This window comes from Abrus precatorius, unplaced genomic scaffold, assembly GCF_003935025.1.
Source record: "Abrus precatorius isolate BTA unplaced genomic scaffold, Abrus_2018 Scaffold10, whole genome shotgun sequence".
Lineage (NCBI taxonomy): Eukaryota > Viridiplantae > Streptophyta > Magnoliopsida > Fabales > Fabaceae > Abrus > Abrus precatorius.
Window position 1 is genome coordinate 26,568,781 of NW_020874292.1, and position 22,584 is coordinate 26,591,364.

Here is a 22,584-nt window from a genome sequence, read left to right on the forward strand (position 1 = left end):
ATGATTCTTTCTATTGAGTATATCTTCTTATATAGATGTGAATCCTTTTAAATACATCACTCAATATTGTCCATCTCTGAACCATTTCTTTCCATGAGTATTAAGAGTTTTTTTTTTCCTAACATTAAATGATTAATTTTTTTCGAAAACATGGAAATCATTAAAATCAATATAATTTTGCCTCTTTTAATAAAAGATTTTTTATATACAATCAAGAATAAAATTATAATCAATAAATTTAAGAGACCTATCTATCTATTAATTGTACTGAACTTTTTGGTCAACATTAATTAGACTGAACTTTTTTAATATTAAAAGCCCCTTACGAGCCATGTCTATCATCAAGAGTCACTTGGTCTGATGGACTTCTATTCTTTCAATCCAGGTCACGGCACACCAGTTAATTCAATTAAAGTTTAAATTTACTATTTTATGATGAAGGTTAAAGTAAATAATTATGAATTGATCTTAAATTGCTGTCAATTGTTAACTATCCTTTTGTCTTATGTACTAGGTATGTAGGCTGAAGGAAAATTAAAGATTAACTTTCATGGTTTTTATTATATAAATAATGAGTATTAAATTATTTTTTTATTTTTAACATGATAATTTTTTCAATAAAAATATTTTTTTTATTATCTCATGTACCTAATGCATAGGATAAAAATTCAATTATAAAAACTATGTATATAATTAATTGAATTAGCTAACTAAAAATTAGTACTGAAAGACTGAGCCGCATTTAATTGTGTGGTAATGACATCGACTTTATGAGCTAAATCAAAACGTAATTTCAGATATAGTAAATTTATAAAAATCACTTTGTTCCCAACACGCGTCAACAAAATAGTTTATTTTCTTTTGTGCTTTTGGTCTTACACACTTTAGCACAAATAGCAAATATCAGTAGTATGTGGTATACAATGTCACAAACTACCGAAGAGTGGTCTCCAAAAAAAGAATCATTTTGGCATCATGGTTTGACTTTTACCCAGAAACACGATTCAATATCAACAATAATAACTTAGAAAGTGACATAAAGAACATGTGATATTTTGTTGTACTGCGTACATTTTTTTTTGTACAGATTTAATCATAGTATTGCTTACCTCTTTGAAAGCTGTCGATGCAAAATACTACCATGTGCTATTTTATTAACAATAATAGGTAATCATATGATGATTAAATTTTTTTACCCACATACATATATTTATATCCCAACTTGAATTTAATCAAATTGATTTAGATTTGTTTTGTACCTATGAACTTAAACTTCACAGTTCAAAATCTCACGAGGTGAAATAAATGGTGTGCATAAAGACACAGGTTAACTATTACTAATTAATATCTGCACCCCGCTTACAGAAAAAAAAGCATATATTATCATGGATATATGTAATAATGCAACCTCCAATTTTGAATGACTTAGCTACAATTAATGATCCATTTTCTCTCGTCTTTTATTAAACTAAAAAGCTGCCGCAGATTTTATCGTTTACCACCACTTGCATGAGTTAAAAATTAAGGAGAATACAGTTCAAGTGGCGCATATTTTCTCAAGCATGTGGCCAATCATTGTAAAACCGAAATCATCTAAGGGTTGCAGCTTAGTATTAAATTGTTATATATCTTGCCATTGCCCCATCCGAGTAGGAACCACGTAAGGTTAGATGAATAAACAAGGCCAATCATGCACTAGCCACAAGATCCCCTTGCAACTTGTTTCCCTAAGAAACATCAACAACTTGGACCTCTAATATCCATTACTCTAAGGAAAGGGTCTACATTGGCCTGTTGTAATCGCCACATCAGGGACAGCTTTATTCCCACGTACCCTTAGTCTAAGGAAAAGGGTCTAGTTTACCACTTATTTGTAGTGCTGTCAAAACAGTTTACCCAGCTTAAGAGCTGGGAGTTCTAATAGATCAGGTAAATTTTAATTTATTTTAATCAATTTTATAATTAAAGTTATGATATAAATCATTATTATTTTTTAAATAAACGCTTAATTAAATTATATATCTATCACTAAATATACTCAAAGAGAAAATTGTTACCTATAATAATCCTACCCGTTTTAACAGAATTATATCCAACAGAGGATATCTGTGGTATAAAAAATTATATATCTAAATGTTTCCTTACATTGGGTTGAACTAGCTCAAACTTCAAAAAAGAAAAGTCTATATATGAATTGACCCAAAAAATATTGAGTTAATTTATTTTAGTAGTAAACTTAATTAATCAAGTCGGCAGCCCATTTTAGCAGTTGTACATTTTTGACACGCTAGCTAATTTTACCATGGCATGCCCTTAATTCCTTCTATTTCCTAGTGAGCAGTATCAGGACAACGTTGGAAACATCTTCACAACTTGCTGCTATGGTTCATGCAATATAAATACTATCCAACACAGCATGCTTTTGCATGCTTTTGTTCACAACATATTCCTCTCTACTTCTGGTGGTGCTACTATTGTGTTGTTCTAGCTAGTGTCACTGTTTTGTTGAGGTCATAAATGACAATTGAGCAGCATAAGGATGTGGAGAGTGGAGAAGCCAATGGGCTTCAGTATTTGCAAGAGCCCTTCATTCAACAAAGGGAGGCTGATACTGCTTCCTGTGAAGAAGTTGTATCAGATAAAAATGTGGAAAATGGATCCATTGGAATGGTTCTTCTTAGCACACTTGTTGCAGTCTGTGGTTCTTTTTCATTTGGAACTTGTGTAAGTATATACCTTTAAGCTTATCCAAATTGCAATTGGCACAGCCACGTTTGTCTTCTATGTTTTCAGTGATAAAACTATGGAAAGTAAAAAGTAAAACAAAAAGGTGAAAAATTTGGTGTATGGCTCAAGAAAGTAACATTTTGAAAAACTCGTTCATTAAATGTGTTTGTTTTCTGATTTAGAAATCAAACAGTAAATCACAATAAATAAACAGAAAAAGGTTTCTGTGTTTAGCTGAAGTTATTATTTTTGCAGGTGGGCTATTCAGCACCCACTCAGGCTGCTATCAGGGAAGATCTTAATCTATCTCTTGCTGAGGTCAGTATTCTAGTTTTTCCTCCTCGTTGACATTTCTTTCGTGGGTTTTGTTAATTTTAGCTTTATGCAGAATTTAAATATATAAAAATAGTAATTTTTTTTATTTTTTTGATGTAATGTATGTTTCAATAAAAACATTTCATTTTTATATGCTTAAGCTCAGTATCAAGAATACGGTTACCAAAATCATTTTTTAATATCATATTCTCTCTTTGATTTTGGTTTTTACTTTTTGTAAAATTTGTGTGTTGGCAGTTTTCCTTGTTTGGTTCTTTAGTGACTATTGGTGCAATGCTTGGGGCTATAACAAGTGGCCGTATTACGGATTTTATTGGCCGGAAAGGGGTACGTGAAATCTAAATCTGATAAATACATTCTGAACGACGTGTGGTCTTTCCATGTTACTAAGCCTTAGTTTCCATGGAAATCAGGCTTTGAGAATTTCAACAGGATTTTGCATTACAGGATGGTTGGCTGTCTTCTTCTCAAAGGTAAAAATTTTGATTTTAAGAAAAGTTGTTATCAATTAAGAATAAATAAATAAAAGTTCATTTATTTTAGAGAAATTTCGTTTGTACTGTAAATTTTTATAATTTTATATAAAAGAAAAGAGATAGAAAGAAAGAAAAAAAAAAGAGTTGGATAAGATGATTAATGTGGTGAAAAAAAGATAAAAAAATATTGTTATAGAAAAGTATTGCATGAATGGCAATTTTTTATTTTATGAAAAATTAGTTTATATAATTTTTTGTAAAATAAAGTATACAACAAAGAGAAAGGAAAGAAGAGTAGAGAGAAAAATATGGGACAGGATTGTTGATGTAAAAGAGAGAAAAAAATAATGTGTACTAAAAAAACACATAAGAAAAACATATATATATATATATATATATATATAATAATTTTTTGAAAATCATAAGATATCTACTATTTATTACTTTTTTTATTGTGTATCTTTGAGCATATATTAAGTTTTTTTTTATGCAAAATATTAGAAAAACTTGAAAATAGTGTTATAAAAAATGTTGTAGAAAAATACTATACAAAGAACTCTTACTTTATTGTTTTGTATATACCCCGCAGGATTCTTACTCACTCGACGTGGGAAGATTTTTCACAGGGTACGGAATTGGAGTTATTTCATATGTGGTAACTAATTGATAACCTTGAAGCTTCTATTTGTTTCAGAAAGTTTAAGAACATGTCATTTAACTTAAATGGTTGTATTTATAACATGTTACCACTACACCACAATATTTCTAATAAAAATCAGGAAAATGGAACAGGTTCCGGTCTATATAGCAGAAATAGCACCGAAAAATCTTCGAGGAGGACTTGCAACAACAAATCAGGTGAGGAAATAATAAGAACTATTGTATTTTGTTCTTTGATAAAATATCTTACATCGTTGAGTTGTACTTTGGCACTGACTGTGATTGTTTTGTAGCTTTTGATTGTTATCGGATCATCATTCTCATTCTTAATTGGAGGTGTCATAAATTGGAGAGAACTTGCACTAGCAGGTATATTAATTTTTATAAAATTTATGTAATCTAATGCATTAAAAATCACACAAAAACATTAAATGTTATTACAATATATAATTAAATCTTATTATTTATTAATTTGTAATGTGTGCCTTTGTGCTTACATTAAAAAAATCAACAAATATATTATCATTAGTTTTGACTTTTGAATTGTTGTCTAAGATGTAAGAAATTATGAAGTAAAAAAGTCTAACTGTTTGCTTTACTTGAACTTTTGAAGGGTTAGTGCCTTGCATTTGCTTGTTGGTTGGTTCGTGCTTTGTCCCTGAGTCCCCAAGATGGCTGGTATGCATTAAGCTAGAATCTAAGGACCAAATTGCACCTTTGCTTTCTTTTCTTGCTCAAGATAAGCATAAGATGATTATAGTAGCAAACTAGCAATGCAAATTAATAAACTATGCATATATCTTTTAGGCAAAGGTTGGCCGTGAAAAAGAATTTCAACTAGCTTTAAGAAGACTTCGGGGTAAAGATGTTGATATTTCTCATGAAGCTGCTGAAATTCTGGTACTTTTCAAGCTCTCTTAAACTAATTGGAACCTTTGAAAACTTTTCCAAATAATTTGACATGTTTGATGACCTGAGCTGACATATTTCTTTCGCTATATAGGATTATATTAAAACTCTTCAAAGCCTTCCCAAGATTAAGCTGTTGGATTTGTTCCAAAGAAAATATGTGCGCTCTGTAGTTGTAAGTAACACACTTTTCTTGCAGAAATTTAATCACAATGTGCATAGTTACTCAAAGGATCTAAATTAACTATTTGTCACAATTTCAGATTGGACTTGGGTTAATGGTATGTCAACAATCTGTTGGAATTAATGGTATAGGATTCTATGCATCTGAGACTTTTGTAGCAGCTGGTAAGTGAAAAGAAATGCACGCTGATTTTGGAGGAATCAAAGAAACCTGTTTCCTCAATCGGTCATATTTATTCCTCTATAACTGGATTTTCAGGACTTTCTTCAGGAAAAGCTGGTACCATAGCATATGCTTGTATACAGGTACTTGATTCTTCTACTGATTTCTCAGAATTTAATCATATAATATAACTATATTATTTTGTTTGAACTTCAAATGTTACAATGAATGACAGGTTCCGTTTACTGTATTGGGAGCCATTTTGATGGATAAGTCTGGAAGAAGACCTCTCATTATGGTAAATCTATTTGCAATTGCAAGCACTTGTTATCAAAGCCATCTAAAAGTAGGAGGAATAAGAACTTTGATGCTTAACAAATGTTCTTATATATATATGCAGGTTTCCGCAAGTGGGACATTCTTAGGCAGCTATATTACCGGAATTGCTTTCTTTCTCAAGGCAAGTATTTAAGGCATGTTTGAAAGAGTTTATAGACAACTTATTAAAATAGCTTATAACTTTGATAAGCTCTTTTCAGTTTATTTCAATAAATTTCTGGGTATAGTCTATCAAAATAAGTTACTTTAAACTTATTTTAATAAATTTCATCGTTAAATTTATATCATAAGTTATCATTAAAAAATGCTTATTGAATAAGTACTTAAATAAGTTGCATATGTACTCATAAGCCATAGTATAAATGCAATATATTTTCATCGGAGGTGTTTATGTTCTAAAATTCATCTCAATGACTTCATGGATCAGGACCAAAGCCTATTGCTTGAATGGGTACCAATACTAGCAGTTGCAGGGGTGATGGTGAGTTTTCTTTCGCAAACTCTAAGCCCCCCTTCCCCTCTTATCTTTCCTCCTTCTTTAGGTTATTGGGATAGTGGATGATGTAGATACAATCCTAAAATTCCAATTTGACCTGAATTTCTCCAATTTTCTGGCTTTTATTGTAATCAGATATACATATCAGCATTTTCAATTGGGATGGGATCAGTTCCTTGGGTGATGATGTCAGAGGTATGTATCTTTTGACACCAAAAATTGTAATAGTATATGTCAAAGAAGAGCTAGTCAAAATAGAAATGGTACAAGTGTTTTAAAAAAGTTCTTTATGAAAAGACATAACAAATTAACATGTCAAGCTTTTGTTTTCCAACAAAAAGGCAAATGATTGCCACTGCTGTCGCTTGTATATAAGACCCCCTCAAAGAAAATGATTGAATTATTCTATATCTAATACAATTTTTCATATTGCAGATCTTTCCCATAAATGTGAAGGGAACTGCTGGAAGCTTGGTGGTTTTAGTGACTTGGCTAGGAGCTTGGGTAGTTTCATATACTTACAACTTTCTTATGAGTTGGAGTTCTCCTGGTAAGCACAGAATAGAAGCATAGTTAATTAGCATTCTTGTGTCCATATGACTATAATTAATGAAATGTATTTATATTCTTTTTTGGACAGGTACTTTGTTTTTGTATGCTGGATGTTCCCTCTTTACTATTCTATTTGTAGCAAAATTAGTCCCAGAAACCAAAGGAAAAACTTTGGAAGAAATTCAGGCTTGCATTAGTTCATAGAGAGAAAAGAGAAAAAAAAAGAGGTGGTTATATTGATACATTTTGGACTTGTCTCTTGTGATGGGCATCAAGGGATTCACCATCTTAATCCATATGAAGGTGGGAGCTCAAGCAAAAAGCATAGCAGTAGCCTACCTAATGCTTACCATCATAAATCAAATTCTTTTATATCCATTTTGGACCGTACATCAAAGATAAAATAACATAATGTTGTAATATCCATTATTAGCTTATTGATAAGAAAAAAAAATTCATATTTTGTTCATTGTGCCTCTTGTGGTTTTCGCCTTTTTTTAATTGCTTGGAAGAGAGTTTGGAGTTCTTAATGCCATGTAGTTCGAACTTTGAACAAGTAGATGAGAGACATCTTGAAGTTCTATAATAAAAAAAGAAGGCTATGAATTTTAACGAAGAAAAAAAGAAGGCTAAAAATCATGTGATAATTTGAGTATTTTTCTTTTTGTTACAATGCAGATGTGAAAATTTAAATTTAAGAATTATCCTAATTCTTCATTATTAATTTGTTCATTTCTTCTCTTAAATGGATGACAATTATTACCTTAGCCTAATACATTGTAAATTTAATTTGCCTTTTTTCTTTATATATTTGATTTAAATTTAGCATATTTCTAGATAATAACCTAATAAACCAACTAAGTCATATTTAACACGTTATATTATAATTCTACATAATAGAAAAACTACATTTATAGACAATATAATTAACTCTAGATGAAGAACATAAAAATTAATCAACATATGTAAAATCTTAGCAATTATTACCCACGAATCAAAGCTTAGAAACTCCCTTCCCTTTGATTCCCTTTGACGCTGAATAATCTCACATCTTTTCTCCTAAAATTCTACAACGGTGGTTGAACTCATCATAGTTCTAAGAGATGGAAACGATGTTCATGTAGTTATCATTCTTTTTAATAAAAATTTTGACATTTTATTTTAGTCTGAATTATAGAGAGGTGTAGAACAAACGGATATAGTTGCAAAAGTGTTAAATTATAGAGAAACAGAGTATAATTATCTTAATAAATAAAAGAATTTTAAAGTAAATATAATAAAGAAAAAACTATTTAAGATCTATTAATGTCTGGGAAGCTTAATCTTAACTTATTTAAATAACTAGATATAATTATAAACTCAAGTATAATTGTTAAACTAAATAAATGAGGTTAATTAAACATTTAATGAACCTAAAATAAATTATTAATGAGTAAATTTTTACTTGTAACTGTTTTATTGCTTGGAGTAACTCTCTTATTCTCTTTGTAGGCAAAAATAATTTGGAGTAATTCTGTCATGCTTTTTGATGTTGTGAAGTTTAAACTTCAACCAATGGATAAGTTATTAAATTTGGATTTTGATTCACTGTTATTATTTTTCTAGTAAATGGTTTACTCTTATAATACATAGATGAATAAAATTACTTAATATTCAAACATTTCTTGCATCATTATTTTTCATTCTTTCGATCTTGATAAGTTTTAAAATAAACCTATGCTTAAGATGATGATATTATCTTAACCATTTAAAATGAGAGATAAATAGAAAAATATCTTTTGAAGTGGTGGGTTAAAAAATAAAAGTAGTATATACTAAAAATTTTGCGATTAAATGAAAAAGGAACTTATAGAGGTTTTTTAAACTAAAAATTAAACCTTCTAATATTTAATTGAATGTTAATCATATAGCATATTTGTACACATCTTCTTACACTTCCTAGAAAAAAAAAAGTGTTGTATAAAAATGTTAAATAGTTTTAATTATTTAAAAATATCAAATATTAAATATTTTTAGAATTTTAAATATAACATTTCTTTAAACAATAAATTTAACTGACGAGTGTCTCATGAGTTATTTTAAATAACATTTCATATACTATATTAGTTATTTTATTTATATAAAAATAATTTTTTATATTCATAATATAATAATTATATATTTTATTAAGTATTTTTAATTATATATATATATTTATATTAGCGTAAGTTTAAAAAATTTTATTATTAATTTAAATTTTTTATTTAATTTAAATCTAACAAATTATAATTTATTATATCATTATATTTATATATATATATATATATATATATAATTATAATATACTAGTATGTTATAAGATATTAATATAGTATGGGTAGTTTTTTTTAATAGTATGTATAATTTAAGTAAAAGTTTGACGTTGCCTGGTAGTCTGCAACACCAACACCTGATTATGTGTACGTATGCAAAATTGAGAAGAAACCAAGCAAAGGCAAAGAAACGAAGGGGCTTTGACAATTCCAATTTTCCAATATTTAATATTCATTCATTACATTTTCATCACACACAGACCCACAGACATAAGTGGTAGACGAGAACGGTAGCAAGATTGCAATAATATCCAGGCTCGTGTGCCTTCATCCTCACAACTTTGTATTCCAATCAGAGGTAACTTTCAATTTTCATTCTTAAATCCTCCAAAACCCCTTTATGTATTTTTATTTGTTTATTTATTATTTTTGCTTCACCTGTTTGATAAGGTGCAGTGATGGTGAATTGAGTTTCAAATTGGTACGTAGATGTTCATTTTCTTTTTAATTCTCATAATTGGACTAAGGTTCCGTTTTTTTTTAATTGATTCGTTTTCTTCATTTTTCTTACTGACCCTTTTGTTACATCAACCAAAAAGGACTAAACTTGAAAAAAAAGGTTTTAAGCTAAATCTCTCTTTACTTTTCTCATTTGGCTAGTTCTTCAGAGTGTGAGACTGAAGGGGTTCTCTGTTGGCACTGAGTACTAGTATAGATGGTATAGGATTCTCTGTGTATGGTTGTGTTCGTGATTAAAAGTTGCCCTGGCTCAGGTTTGCTTAGATTTGATGCTGTTTGCAGGATATAGAGAGGGTGAAATATGAATCGGTTGAACAAAAATACAAGTGCCTGTAGTGATGGTAGTGCCAGTGATGAATCTTGTGGAATAGCTGGAGAAAGGGCTAGTTATCTTGATCATGAAATTGCACAGCTCACAAGACTTAGGTCAAGTCCCAATGAACTTTTGGGTCGTGCTGTTCCAGGCAGGATGAGGTTACCTGCATCAACTGTGAGAATGTTAGTTGGTAGGGAAGGAAATTATTCCGGACGGGGGAGATTTTCACCAGCAGATGGATGCCATGTGTTAAGCCGCTATTTGCCCACCAGAGGTCCTTGGATTGTGGATCAAATGAGAAGCCGTGCCTATGTGTCGCAATTTTCTGCTGATGGTTCTATTTTTATTGCTGGATTCCAGGTTATTATTGTTACCACTATCGTCGTTGTTAATGTATACTTGAATTATGTATGATGCTGAAGATGATTCTGTTAAACTGAAGTGTTTTGTACAGGTGAAGATACTATAATTTTGGAACAAAAGGGTATTTATATCTTCATTTTGGTTGTTTGTGTATTGTTATAAAACAGGGAAGCCACATCAGGGTCTATGATGTTGACAGAGACTGGAAAGTTAAGAAGGACATATCTGCTAGAAACTTACGGTGGACAATTACTGATACATCTCTCTCACCAGATCAACTCTATCTTGTAAGTTGATTGCCAAGCAGACACTAGTATGATTAAGAATTTGACGTTATAAACAACCAATTTTGACCTTGGATTATGAATCATATATAAGTCTGAGCTATTTACTACTTTCTTTAACTTCTTGCAACTCACATTTGACAAATTGTTTATTAATTATTGCAGGTTTATGCCAGTATGTCACCAATTATCCATATTGTCAATGTGGGATCTGCCACAACAGAGTCAATAGCAAATGTTACAGTATGTACTGAAAATTTCTCACACCCGTTCATAGTAGTCAATGTAACATAGGTTCATAGCTTTTTATAATATCCTAGAGGAGTAAGATATTACATTTACATTTTTTTTTCTAGTTGTGACTTGTGAGATACTTATATTCCTAGCAATAACTGTATTCTGAGTTATTTTTATAAGATGTACTAGTGGCTGGTGCAGGAGGTAGCTCCTTATTCTAAGCAATTTGAATATGTAAAATAATGAAATTCTTCTTATATCATCATGGAAATGCTCCTACTATTGTTGAATTGTAGGTCACTGTATTGGGTCTGTCCAATCTCACATATGGAATGGGAAAATTTGTTGTGCTTTTTGCTAAAGATACAGCCAACCTTTTTATTTATTATTAAGTAGCATGTGTAGATTTGTTCTTGTGCTTTAAAATTCTAACCTAAAATATTTTAAGATATAATGTTGCATGCATCTCTCTGTCACATTAAATAATCGTTTGGTTTACGTTCAGGAATCCTTCTTTTGTTGCAGGAAATTCATTATGGATTGAATTTATCTTCTGATGATGATGATGAATTTGGGATTTTCTCTATCAAATTTTCAACGGATGGGCAAGAGCTTGTGGCTGGAACTAGTGATAGCTCGATATGTGTATATGATCTTGGAGCAAATAAGCTTAGCCTTAGAATTCCTGCTCACCTGGTATTATATATTCTTTGCTATTATTACATGTTAGTTTCTAATTTGAATAATTTAAAAAGGCTTCAAATGCATTAGGGTACTAATTAAAATCTGTGTAACTGCTTAAAATCAAAATAGTAACGGAAACTCAATTTAGATGTATGGACCTGAATCTGTCAAAATTTTGAATCTTTTGGTTCATTTTGGGAGCTATTTTTGTAAAAGGATATAAATCATATAAATCTTAAGGTGGGCCAAATTGAGCCTGAGCATCTTCTCTGTCAGTTCTCCGTCCTCATAGAATGATCTGTGTATAGATTGTTGATAGTTTATTTATCACTTTAAAGTGGCATATAGTGTGACTCAAGGTGGATTTGTATTTGCAAGCATAGCAGGTGGATCATATCTGACATGCCTTTTTGATGTTGCAGTCTGATGTTAATACTGTCTGCTTTGCTGATGAATCTGGCCATCTAATATATTCTGGAAGTGATGATAGTTTTTGCAAGGTAATACTCATATTTTAGTTAAAGGAATTTGATAATATCCACAAATTTCTGTGTTAGTTGTGATATATTCATTATTGACTAGTTAAGTTTATATTGATCACAACTTTAGAGCCATTTGTCTGTTATGCCAAAAGTGGTAGTTGGTGTAATTTGATCTCTTGGTAAAAAAAATTTATCCTTACATTTTCCAATATTTTGCTTTGGTTTTTCTGCTTGCAACTCATTGAAGGAATTTTTTGTTGTTGTGACATTGTGTAGGTGTGGGATAGGCGTTGCTTTGTCTCCAAAGGACAACCAGCTGGGATCTTAATGGGACATTTAGAAGGCGTTACATTCATTGATAGCCGTGGGGATGGTCGTTATTTAATTTCCAATGGAAAAGATCAAACTACCAAATTATGGGATATAAGGAAGATGACTTCTAATGCCGTGAAGTAAAGCTTTTCTATCTCTATTTTTGTTTTGTAGATTCAGAGTTACGCTAAGAATTTCATTAGTTTCCCTCTCTATAACCTACTTGAAATGCTTTTACGGTAGAATAGGAATTTCAGAGAGAGAAGTATAAGGAAGAAAGAAATTGAGAAGTTGGTTACAATAAGGCCTCTTTGTTGGCAATCCAATAGTTGCAGTAATAGTCCCCCTCCTCAAAAAGAAAAAGGCTAACAGTAATTTGAAAAATAAGACATACAAAGCTATGGAGTATTCATCACGTTTGGAAGTTACAATTAGTCTGATTGATTCTATTTCAAACCCCTTGTAAATGTCATTGAAGGATTTTGGTTGTCAGCTGTTAACAACAGAAATAAGAATTTTTGCTGATACTGCATAAATGGAACTTTGTCTTACCACAGCTCTAATACATTGGATGGTTATTCACGATGGTTTTTAATAATTGTATAGTATAACTCATCTTCCACATGAATGTGTTTGTGTGCTTGGACGCTACTCATCATTGTGAATTTTGATCTGGCTTGGTATTTTATCTTGGAACTTGGAATGACACTCAAGTCAAAGAAAAATCAAGAGAAGTGACTCCATTCTAATATTTCACCCTTCTAATCCGTGATGTATATGTTTATAATGATGAACCAACAGTTTGGGCCTGGGAGATGATGAGTGGGACTATCGGTGGATGGACTACCCTGAATATGCAAGAAATTTAAAGCATCCCCATGACCAGTCATTGGCAACATATAAAGGTCACTCGGTGTTGCGTACTCTAGTGCGCTGTTATTTTTCACCATCTTATAGGTAACTTGTACTTCTGGGACTTTCTCTCTCTGGTGTATCACTGTTCTTTTGCATGGTATAAGATTGTAATTTATCCAAAATATTTAGGTGTTGAATTGCTTATGATAATTCGTATTTATTTTGAAATCAAAGATATATGTAACAGTAATGAACCAATTCAATAACTGTCAGTTAAATGACTGGAATTGTTTTGCCGAGTGGCTAGGATGTGGTGTGTTTCACTGTCATCCATGGAACTAAATGTTGCTGAAAGGATATATTTTTCACGAAGAATCAAATTGGTTTTCTTGCTTATGGTATTTTTTAAAAGTTTTCTTCGAACCCCTTAATAATTTTAGAAATATCGATGAAAAATATCCTTTTGAATTGCAGTGGGGTGGTGGATTTGACAAATCCTTTTCGAGTGACACACTGACACTTGTTTTAACATATTTTCAATGTTGATTATTCTGTGATGATGTTCAATGTTCTCTTTGCATCTGATATTTGAAGAATGTGAATAACATTTTGTGTATTTCATGTTGCAGCACTGGTCAAAAGTACATTTACACCGGATCCAGCGATTCCTCTGTTTATATATATGACCTGGTAAGAAAAAAATTCACACATTATACTAACACTTACTGCATTCATGTGAAGTACCTGGCTTTATCCATTTACTTATGGTTCTAATGATATCAGTCTAAAAAAATTAGTGTACATTATTTGTAGGTAAGTGGTGGTCAAGTTGCAAAACTTAATCATCATGAGGCACCTGTAAGAGATTGTAGTTGGCACCCTTTCTATCCAATGATGATTTCTTCAGCCTGGGATGGTGACATTGTTAGGTGGGAATTTCCTGGGAGTGATGAAGCCCCTGCTCCTCCAAATAAAAGACAAGGTCGTACTCGTAGGAGAAGTTTGTTTGATATTTAGTTTATGTTCTTTGTACATATCTATGTGTCTGGATCCATAGTATATTTTGGTAGCTATATGGAATTTATCCATCTATCTTTTACTTTTTATATTTTCATACAGCTACATGTAGGGTCCCAAAAATTTGTTACATTTATTTGTACCTTGTTCTTTAAGCTTTGTAAGCCCATCATGTATGAACATAAATAATTATATTTGTACATGTAAGTTTGACTTAAAAGTGGATTTGATCGTTTTTAAAATTTACATTTAAAAATGTATTTGACTAGTGAATTCCTTGTATACAGGTATTGTTAAATTAAAATAAAGTTTAAATAAAAATTAGAAGATATATTATATAAGTATTTTTAAAATTAATAAATTCAAAAGATTAAATATTTAAATTAATAATAATAAATATTTTATTATATTGAATAAGATTAAATTAAAGAGATAAAGTTTAAAACTAAAAAATAACTTGTAAGAAATTTAAATTAAGATTATATTAAAATAAATAAATGCTTAATGCATAAAAGTCATGTAGTATAATTTTAAAAAAAAACTCTAAAATCCTCTCATTTAATATGTCTTTTAAAAATATTTTCATCTCAAAATCAAGAGCAAATAATATATAGAGGTAGATTTTATATTCTTTTGATTTTAATTTTTGAGTACACAGAGAGATGTCTTCTGTTTTTTTATTTTGTTAAGAAAGGGAGCATATTGACCCTGGCCATTACCAATGCCAAGAGCACAAAACTAAACAATGTTAGTGTCAAAATAAAGTCTCTTCTTCCAACTAAGTTGTTAAAAAAGTCTTCTCATTACTCCAATGCTCATAACTTCAAGGGCATTATTACTTTTGACACCTTAAAATTTAATTTTGGAAACTACTTTTAGAATTAAAATTTTAAAATTAATTAATACACTCCAGAATTTTAATTTTCGAAAGAAACATGAAAAAAGTGACATTTAAAAAACCAAGTGCAAAAATTATTAACTAAGTTACATGTCCTTGTTCAGAACTCCCTTTGAGTTTGGGCCTTAGCCCAGAAATCTGTAGCTTCCTTCACTCTTTAGCTGCCTCCCCAGAATTATTTTTGATAGACCAAAATTATACCCACTCCTTATATATATATATGATTTAAATATTTATAGATATCTTATCCAAAATTTGATATTTTTGTTATCTTTTAAAAATATATTATCTATTCAAATAAAGTAATACACAATTTAAACTATTTTTTAGCAAAAATTTAAACGTACCAGTGAAGGGGTGCGCAACATCTGTGCTGATAGGAGATCCAGGTAATTGACCTTAATTAACAATGGCATTTGGGAGGAGCGTGCTATTCATCCTTTTCAAAATGTCATCTTTGACTATTGAAGCAATTCGTAGGTACTAAGTAAAGATTCTATATAAAAGCCTAATTAACAATTATCTAAAGACCCAAGAAGAGATTATATCATAACATCAATAATACAACATGTTGACATGCTATTGGTAGTTTCTTTTTTAAAAGAAAATGATATTGGTAGTTGGATGTGACTTTTTGTGCCACGTTAGAAAATGAGTTTAAAATCATAGCTTGGTCACAATATAGGGGCGGCTCACAGAGTGATCTCAAATAACACTGACTTGTTTTGAGTGCATGAAAAACGAATCTTGACAATTAGATACATGATTATATATAAAGGGCCTAGTTTCATTTTTTGTATCCTAAAGTGGATCCTTCACACACATCTTAAAAAAGATACCATCCTAATAAAATGCTCGTGTGTGCCTGGAAGATTCATGATTGCCAGCATGCTCTTGGATGACCCTTTTTAGTTAATTTCTATTCCAACAACACACTGAAAGTGCATTCCCAGTTAGATTGATTGGGCAATGTTTTCTTTCTTGTAATCATTTTTTATTATAATATATGTACACCACAAGTCAGACACTCCATTCTCAGATTATACATACAAGTGTGTGCCATGCCTCTTTTTCAGTCTTACCCTCAAGAGGTCAACTTTAACCTCCATTCTGCTTTGCAATTATTATTCTTATGGAATTGGGTCAAGGAGTGTCATACCCGTACATTCAACCACCCCATTCATAAAATAACAAGAAAGGCTCATTGGGTGAAGGGAGCTTCATGGAAGATGGAACAATAATAACCATTGTCAGAAAAAAAAATAAAAAATAAAATAATATATATATATATATATATATATCACATGTTTAGATTAATGTTTAATTAAATATAGATCCATATTTACTAATGCTTTTTTTATATCTATGTTTATTAATTTTCTAAATCGTTTTTAAACAAACACTAAAAACCAACTTGTGTATAGAAAGTATCTAAAAAACAAAATTTTCAATTACTCATATATGTTTGGTGGGAAAATTGTCATTGGCTAGTAACATTGAAATAGACATAAATTGATCGACATTTTAATATGAAATAAAACATGCTACTAATAACAAAGTCAAAAAATTAAACAAATAAATCCTAAAATTATTCACATCAATCAATTTCTGAAAAAGGGCTTATCATTAAAAAATTTATATTTTGAAAGAAGCCGTTGGATTATAGAATTCAAATTTGAGTGGAGAATGAATCAACTAGGTGGCAATTCATCAGAAGCTGCATGTTGGTTTCAAAAAGCAGGGTCTTCTAGTCACGCGTGTTGGATTATAGATTAGAAGGGGTCACACATATTTAAACTCCATCATTCCTAGGCCTAGCTTGCCGAAAACAGAGGTTTCTTGATCAAGAGAATTTTGGGACTCTTTCCATTTCCTACTTGCACTTGCACGTGTATATTTTGTCTAGTGGATGTGTGGTGCAAGTGCAAGTGCAATTGTGGTACTGCTTCAACGCCTATCTAAAACCATATTTGAAATATTTCACGGTATCTTGCGTGATTTTGTCGTTGTTTTTGAAGCTTATGCTGGTTAATTAACACTTGTAGCACCTCACTACAAGATAAAATTAAAACAAGAGCTCGAAATAAAAGATGACAGAGCATAACTAAAAAGTTATATGCAGCATTATAGATTCATGAGGGAGGAAAAAGTGAGAAGATGTTCATTTTTAGCTATCAAAAGGATAAGAGTGTGCAATTTTTTGCAAAAATTAGAATGAAGCAAAACGGATATTCAAATACCTGAGGAGAAATATGTACTTTACCTTCAAAATACATGTTCTAGTAAGACCCAAAAAGTATTATACTCACCTAACTAAAAGTGTTCCTATTTTTGTATTTACTTAACAAGTATGAAAGAAGAGATCATTCATATTCAAAGAAAATCAAACAAAACATTACACCATTACTTATTCATTTGGCTTGTTTCATTTTTTCTTCCTTCTATACTTTTTAAAAAATTTCATTCTAAAACAGTAATAAATTAACATTGTTATGCTTTTATAAAATATCATTATTATTGAATGAGCATATGGATTCAAAACATGTTATCCTCCCTGTTATCTCATGATTACAAGAGAGTAATAAAATCTATTTTGAAGCAGCTGGCTTCATAAATGTGTCCTTTATTGTTAATATAAAACAATCTTTTGCTTGAAAATTATAATATACAATATGCGTCTGCATAATATTTGTGTATGTAATATGATTAATATTCATTATTTTTATTTTTCACAAGAATTAATTTTTTTACAAATTTTTATAGTTAAAAAAATTAGAGTACCCTAATAATAATAATAATATGTAGTAAATAATATAACTTTAAATAAATAATATATAATAATTTTTTAACTTGATACGTGTCTTTTTTTTATTAGTCTAAATTTTTTGAGTATGATACTTATAAAAAAATTGTTAGATTATCTTGGAATTTACTTTTTTAAAAAAAAATTACACTTATCCTACGCTTTTAATAGGCTTATCTTACGCAATTAATATATAAATAAATAAAAAACGATAAATTAACTGTTATGTATTATTATCAAACATACAAAGTTCCTTTATTGCTCTTTCTACTTCATGTTAAAATATAAAACGTTAGCTCACTAGCTAAATGAAAGGCTATATAAGCAAATAAATTAAGCACCACCTCTTGATTACGCAGCAATAAATGAATTGAATTTGCTCTAAACAAGTTGAAGGAAATCGCCATCATAAATTGAAATCAAATGTAAAAAATTGCAACAATTCAAAGCAAGATATAGCTAAAATTTTGCTGTCACTAGACCTTTTTTTATCATATTAAATATAATATTTTGTCGTATAAAATTTGCCTTATCTATGTATCATGCATTTGTATTAAGTTTTAGTGTATGAATATTAAATGAAGTATTTCCTCTTTCGCTGTGCGAGAATGTGTATTAATTTTAGTATTACAATGTCTCATTGATGTCAAAAGGCTTTGAATATAAAATTACTGAAATCATTTTAAATAAATAAGTTACTTAAGTTTAAATTAATCGACTCCCTTTTATTAATATTGGATCGTGGCTATATTCCGATACGTAGTGGTAGAACACTACATGGTTCAGTAGATAGGTGCATTAATGGCTATTGAGTACTGATAAGAGATCTAAAATCCCATGAGGCACTGTGTTGTGTCTTCTTCCTATGCAGTTTAGAGTTAGTGCTTGAACTTGAGAAAGAAAAACGACACTGTTTCGGACCAAATAAAAAAAAAGAAGATCAAAACTAGGGCTGTGCACATGAATCTAACTAATCCAATTCAATTAATAAAAAACTGAGTTGAATCAATTCAATCCCAAATTAATTGATTCACATATATCGGGTTAACTTAGGAGATTTTGGATCCAAATTCATTCTAATGCGAGAACTGAAAGTTCACTTTTATTTTTGTTTAAGTGAAATGAAATTGTAAAAAACAATAAAAAAAATTTATACAAAATTAACTTAAACAAATTATTTTAACTTAAACAAATTTTATTTATTTAAAAAGATAAAAGTTAAGTATAGAGGGAAAACAAGACTGGTAATAGATAAAGATAAAGAGAGTAGTATTGAGAAAGAAAAAGAACAGTGGAACAAAAAAAGAAATATAAGTATGATGTGAGATGAAAATGAGAGAAAGAAAAGCAGAGTTGGACATAAGATAGAGAAAAGAGAGAATTAAGAGAAGAAAAAAGTTAGGTATAAGAGAAAGAAAAATGTTAAATATGAAGATTAAAGATGATTGAATACGGAAGTTGAAGAAAGAGGGTTAGACATGAGAAGAAAGAAAAAATAAGATTAAGATAAAAGACAAAAATTTTGCTTAAATCAAAATAATTTATTTAAACTAATTTTACATGTTAAAAATATTTGAATATTTTTTATATTTTTACTTAAGCAAGTCAATTTTTATTTAAATAAAAATAAAATTGAACTTTCAGTTTTTACATTAATTGTACTGATTCGAACTTATAATTTTTTTAAACGAGTTAAAATTATCTTTATTTAAACTCTTTTTATTAATTCATTTAAATTTTGTTTTTTAAAAATAAGTTTTAATTTTTTTTTGTAAGTAATAACTTCAACTGATTTTTGATTGATTATATGGTTTGATCCAATTTTGAAAAAGATGAGTAGAGTAGAGTGATAGACACTTTAACGTGTTGAAAGTTGATGAGGCTGGTTAACGAAGGCCAAAAGCAAGATTGTCACAGAAAGCATAACACCTTTTGCTTCTTAAATTTAATTACCCAAAATCGTTTCCATCATTTTTGTTTTTACTCTTACACTTTCAACCTTTACCTTGGCATCTGCGGAAACACAGTTATATTAAATACTACTAAAAAATAAAACTGTTACTTACTGTACAAAACAATCGAACTTCAATATATATAATAATATTTTGTGGCATCACTGGCATGTACTAAAAACGTTTAGTTAATTATCAAAAAAATATCATACAAATATATAATCTAAATAAAATATATATTTTTATAAATAATATACTTTAAAGAACCTAAATATCTACTACTTAATCCAGTTATATATATATATAAAGAGAATTTTGTCATTTATAATTATCTTACTAAATTTAAACATGTTTGTTTCTAATAAAAAATATTTATAATACACAAGTAGAAAAAAATGTAAATTTCTCTCTTTTTATCGTATAAGTTTCTATAAATAAAAACAAAAAGTCTAAAATGATTTAAATCTTATTGAAACAGATTTTATATTATATATTACAAATTTGTTAACTTGAATTCTTAGAACTAATTTTAAATTTAATTAAAAATTATTACATTAAACATAAAAATTATAATAAATATATTTTTAATAAAATTTTGCTATCATTAATAATTTAAACATAATCTCAAAAATTGAAATTAAAAATTACATATAAAAAAGAAAAAATAATAATAATATGTATATTATTATATATGATCTCAATCTTCAGTGATTCAAATAAAAAAACCTAATTTTTTTTAGGCTTTTTAACTATATCATGTACATAAATGAATTATCAAGTATTTCATGCATTATACAAATGCTTTAAATTTTAAATAAAATATCAAAATATAAGAAAAATTAAAATTGCTAAGATGATATGCATATAATTAAATTCAATTAAATTTTAGTTTGAAATTAAAAATTAAAATATAAAAATATTGAAAATTATACGTAATTATTTTTAAAAATTAAATTTAGTTAAAATGACATATTCTCTTTTTTAAGAAATAATAGATTAAGAGATTTAAATATTCTCGAGAAAATAGATGGCTAAATTATATATTTTTTTATCCTTCTAATTTATATTATATATAATTAGTCTTCTAATTTTTAGCTAATTAAATTCTTCTATTTAAAAATTTTGATAAATTCGATCCTCTATTTCTCTAGCTGAAATAAAACTCAGAATTCTCATTTTTTTGCTAAAAAATATCTATCAATTAAAATTTACTAAAAGCTAGCCAATTAAAGCTTCAAATTTAACAGAAATAAAAATACAAAATACAAAATTTGCCCTCTTTAAACAGTACATAATTTTAACTGTATAGGAAATTAATTCGTTAAAAAAAAGCTTAAAAGAACTAAAAAAAGGCATACATAATAACAAAGAAAGTGATCAAAAGAATTAAAGAAAGATAAAATTAATTATAATAAAAAGCCTGAAAATCATATCAAACAGCTATTGAATTGATGAAGTTTTCCTGCCGATCATACATTATAATCAGTAACAATGTCCAAAACGGGAATATAATAACACCTCATTTAAAGCAAAAGTTTGAGATTATGAAAATTATCCTATACCAATTAATGCAACAGCAAGCTTAATTAAGAGAAAATTTCAATCTACTGATTGAAATTTAATTTTAAAATTATACAAATTGAATTAACTTTAAAAACTTGCATACAGTCTAAATAAAAAATATATGTGATTAAGTCTAATTAAGAATGCAGGTGGAGCATACAAAACAACTTTACACAGAAATGCTACATTTAGTGAAAAGAATATGCTAAGCAGTGCTACTGTCCCATTGCATCTATAAAATACGTTCACTTTTTGACAAAATCGTAAAGACACTTTTAATTTCTTTCATTGGGAACAAAACACACTTTTTTTAAACTACATTTAGTATAGAATTTGATACTCGCACAACCTGTTTTAGTTATTAAGAATATAATTATTGCAGGTTGCGAGCACAGACAACCCCAAATTAGAGTTTTAAATTAAATAATTCAAATATAATAATTGTTGGACTATCTCCTTTAGGCATTAGCAACAAGTGGAGGTGATTAAATGCATATTCTAATTTAATCTTTAAATGGCTAAACATTGTATGAAATATATTTTTGCGTGCAATTTTTAATGTGAGAATATCTTTTTATATATACATAGGTTATAATTTAAAAATTCTTCAGATAATTACATTAATATAATATGCAATTTATAAACATGGTTCTTACGTCAGTTTAAAAAGCTAGTAAATAAAATAAATTTTTAAAACTTAATTTTAGAGTAAGTGAATTCTTCTATTATTGAAAATATCTAATGATATTTAGAATGTAATGAGTCATTGTAAGTCATGAATGTAGTAATGAAACAATGCACATTGTCATGAATAAAAGCAATAATTTTTAAAATTTTTAAAATTATTTTATTAAATAAATATAAAATGTAATGCTGTATTGATACCATATTGTAGTTTATTTTAATCTATTTATTTAATAAAATAAAAAATATAAAAAAATATTCTTTTGTATTACAAATTATAAATTAAAAAGTCTGATATATTAGATTTATTAAATATATTTCATCAAATGGTCAATATAGTATATAATCAAAATATTTAAGTTGCTATCTAAAATTAATTACAATATATATACATGTTATTCATTATAAATAAAATATTTTTAAATTGTATAAAGTTTTACATACTTATTAACTAAATGCTGTATTAATACCATAGTGTAGTTA

At 28.7% G+C, this 22,584-nt stretch overlaps 2 protein-coding genes across 3 annotated transcripts; both read left to right on the plus strand.

The window, feature by feature from the left end:
* The first annotated feature begins 2,474 nt into the window (after window positions 1-2,474).
* On the plus strand, window positions 2,475-7,294 carry LOC113874833 (sugar transporter ERD6-like 16). Its single transcript, XM_027513049.1, has 18 exons — window positions 2,475-2,724; window positions 2,983-3,045; window positions 3,301-3,390; window positions 3,477-3,536; window positions 4,129-4,194; window positions 4,332-4,397; window positions 4,493-4,568; window positions 4,813-4,877; window positions 5,007-5,099; window positions 5,203-5,283; window positions 5,372-5,456; window positions 5,551-5,597; window positions 5,690-5,752; window positions 5,855-5,914; window positions 6,221-6,274; window positions 6,425-6,484; window positions 6,725-6,839; window positions 6,930-7,294. Exons 1-18 carry the CDS (start codon window positions 2,518-2,520, stop codon window positions 7,043-7,045), a joined length of 1,467 nt encoding a protein of 488 aa, XP_027368850.1. The 5' UTR covers window positions 2,475-2,517; the 3' UTR covers window positions 7,046-7,294.
* A 1,958-nt stretch (window positions 7,295-9,252) lies between these two features.
* Window positions 9,253-14,413, plus strand: LOC113871037 (LEC14B homolog). Of its 2 annotated transcripts, XM_027507738.1 has the most exons (11): window positions 9,253-9,490; window positions 9,583-9,613; window positions 9,934-10,327; window positions 10,498-10,617; window positions 10,780-10,857; window positions 11,377-11,547; window positions 11,958-12,035; window positions 12,294-12,469; window positions 13,131-13,286; window positions 13,814-13,874; window positions 13,998-14,413. In XM_027507738.1, exons 3-11 carry the CDS (start codon window positions 9,953-9,955, stop codon window positions 14,199-14,201), a joined length of 1,419 nt encoding a protein of 472 aa, XP_027363539.1. In that variant the 5' UTR covers window positions 9,253-9,490; window positions 9,583-9,613; window positions 9,934-9,952; the 3' UTR covers window positions 14,202-14,413. The 2 variants fall into 2 exon arrangements, with proteins under 2 accessions (XP_027363539.1, XP_027363530.1); XM_027507729.1 differs by lacking the exon at window positions 9,583-9,613.
* The last annotated feature ends 8,171 nt before the right edge of the window (window positions 14,414-22,584 follow it).

Coding starts and splice junctions, on each gene's coding strand:
- LOC113874833 (XM_027513049.1), top strand. CDS start 2,518: ATGACAATTGAGCAGCATAAGGATGTGGAGAGTGGAGAAGCCAATGGG. Junction 3,046..3,300: donor TTAATCTATCTCTTGCTGAG/GTCAGTATTCTA, acceptor GTGTGTTGGCAG/TTTTCCTTGTTTGGTTCTTT. Junction 5,100..5,202: donor ATGAAGCTGCTGAAATTCTG/GTACTTTTCAAG, acceptor TTCGCTATATAG/GATTATATTAAAACTCTTCA.
- LOC113871037 (XM_027507738.1), top strand. CDS start 9,953: ATGAATCGGTTGAACAAAAATACAAGTGCCTGTAGTGATGGTAGTGCC. Junction 12,036..12,293: donor GTGATGATAGTTTTTGCAAG/GTAATACTCATA, acceptor GACATTGTGTAG/GTGTGGGATAGGCGTTGCTT. Junction 13,287..13,813: donor TATTTTTCACCATCTTATAG/GTAACTTGTACT, acceptor TTCATGTTGCAG/CACTGGTCAAAAGTACATTT.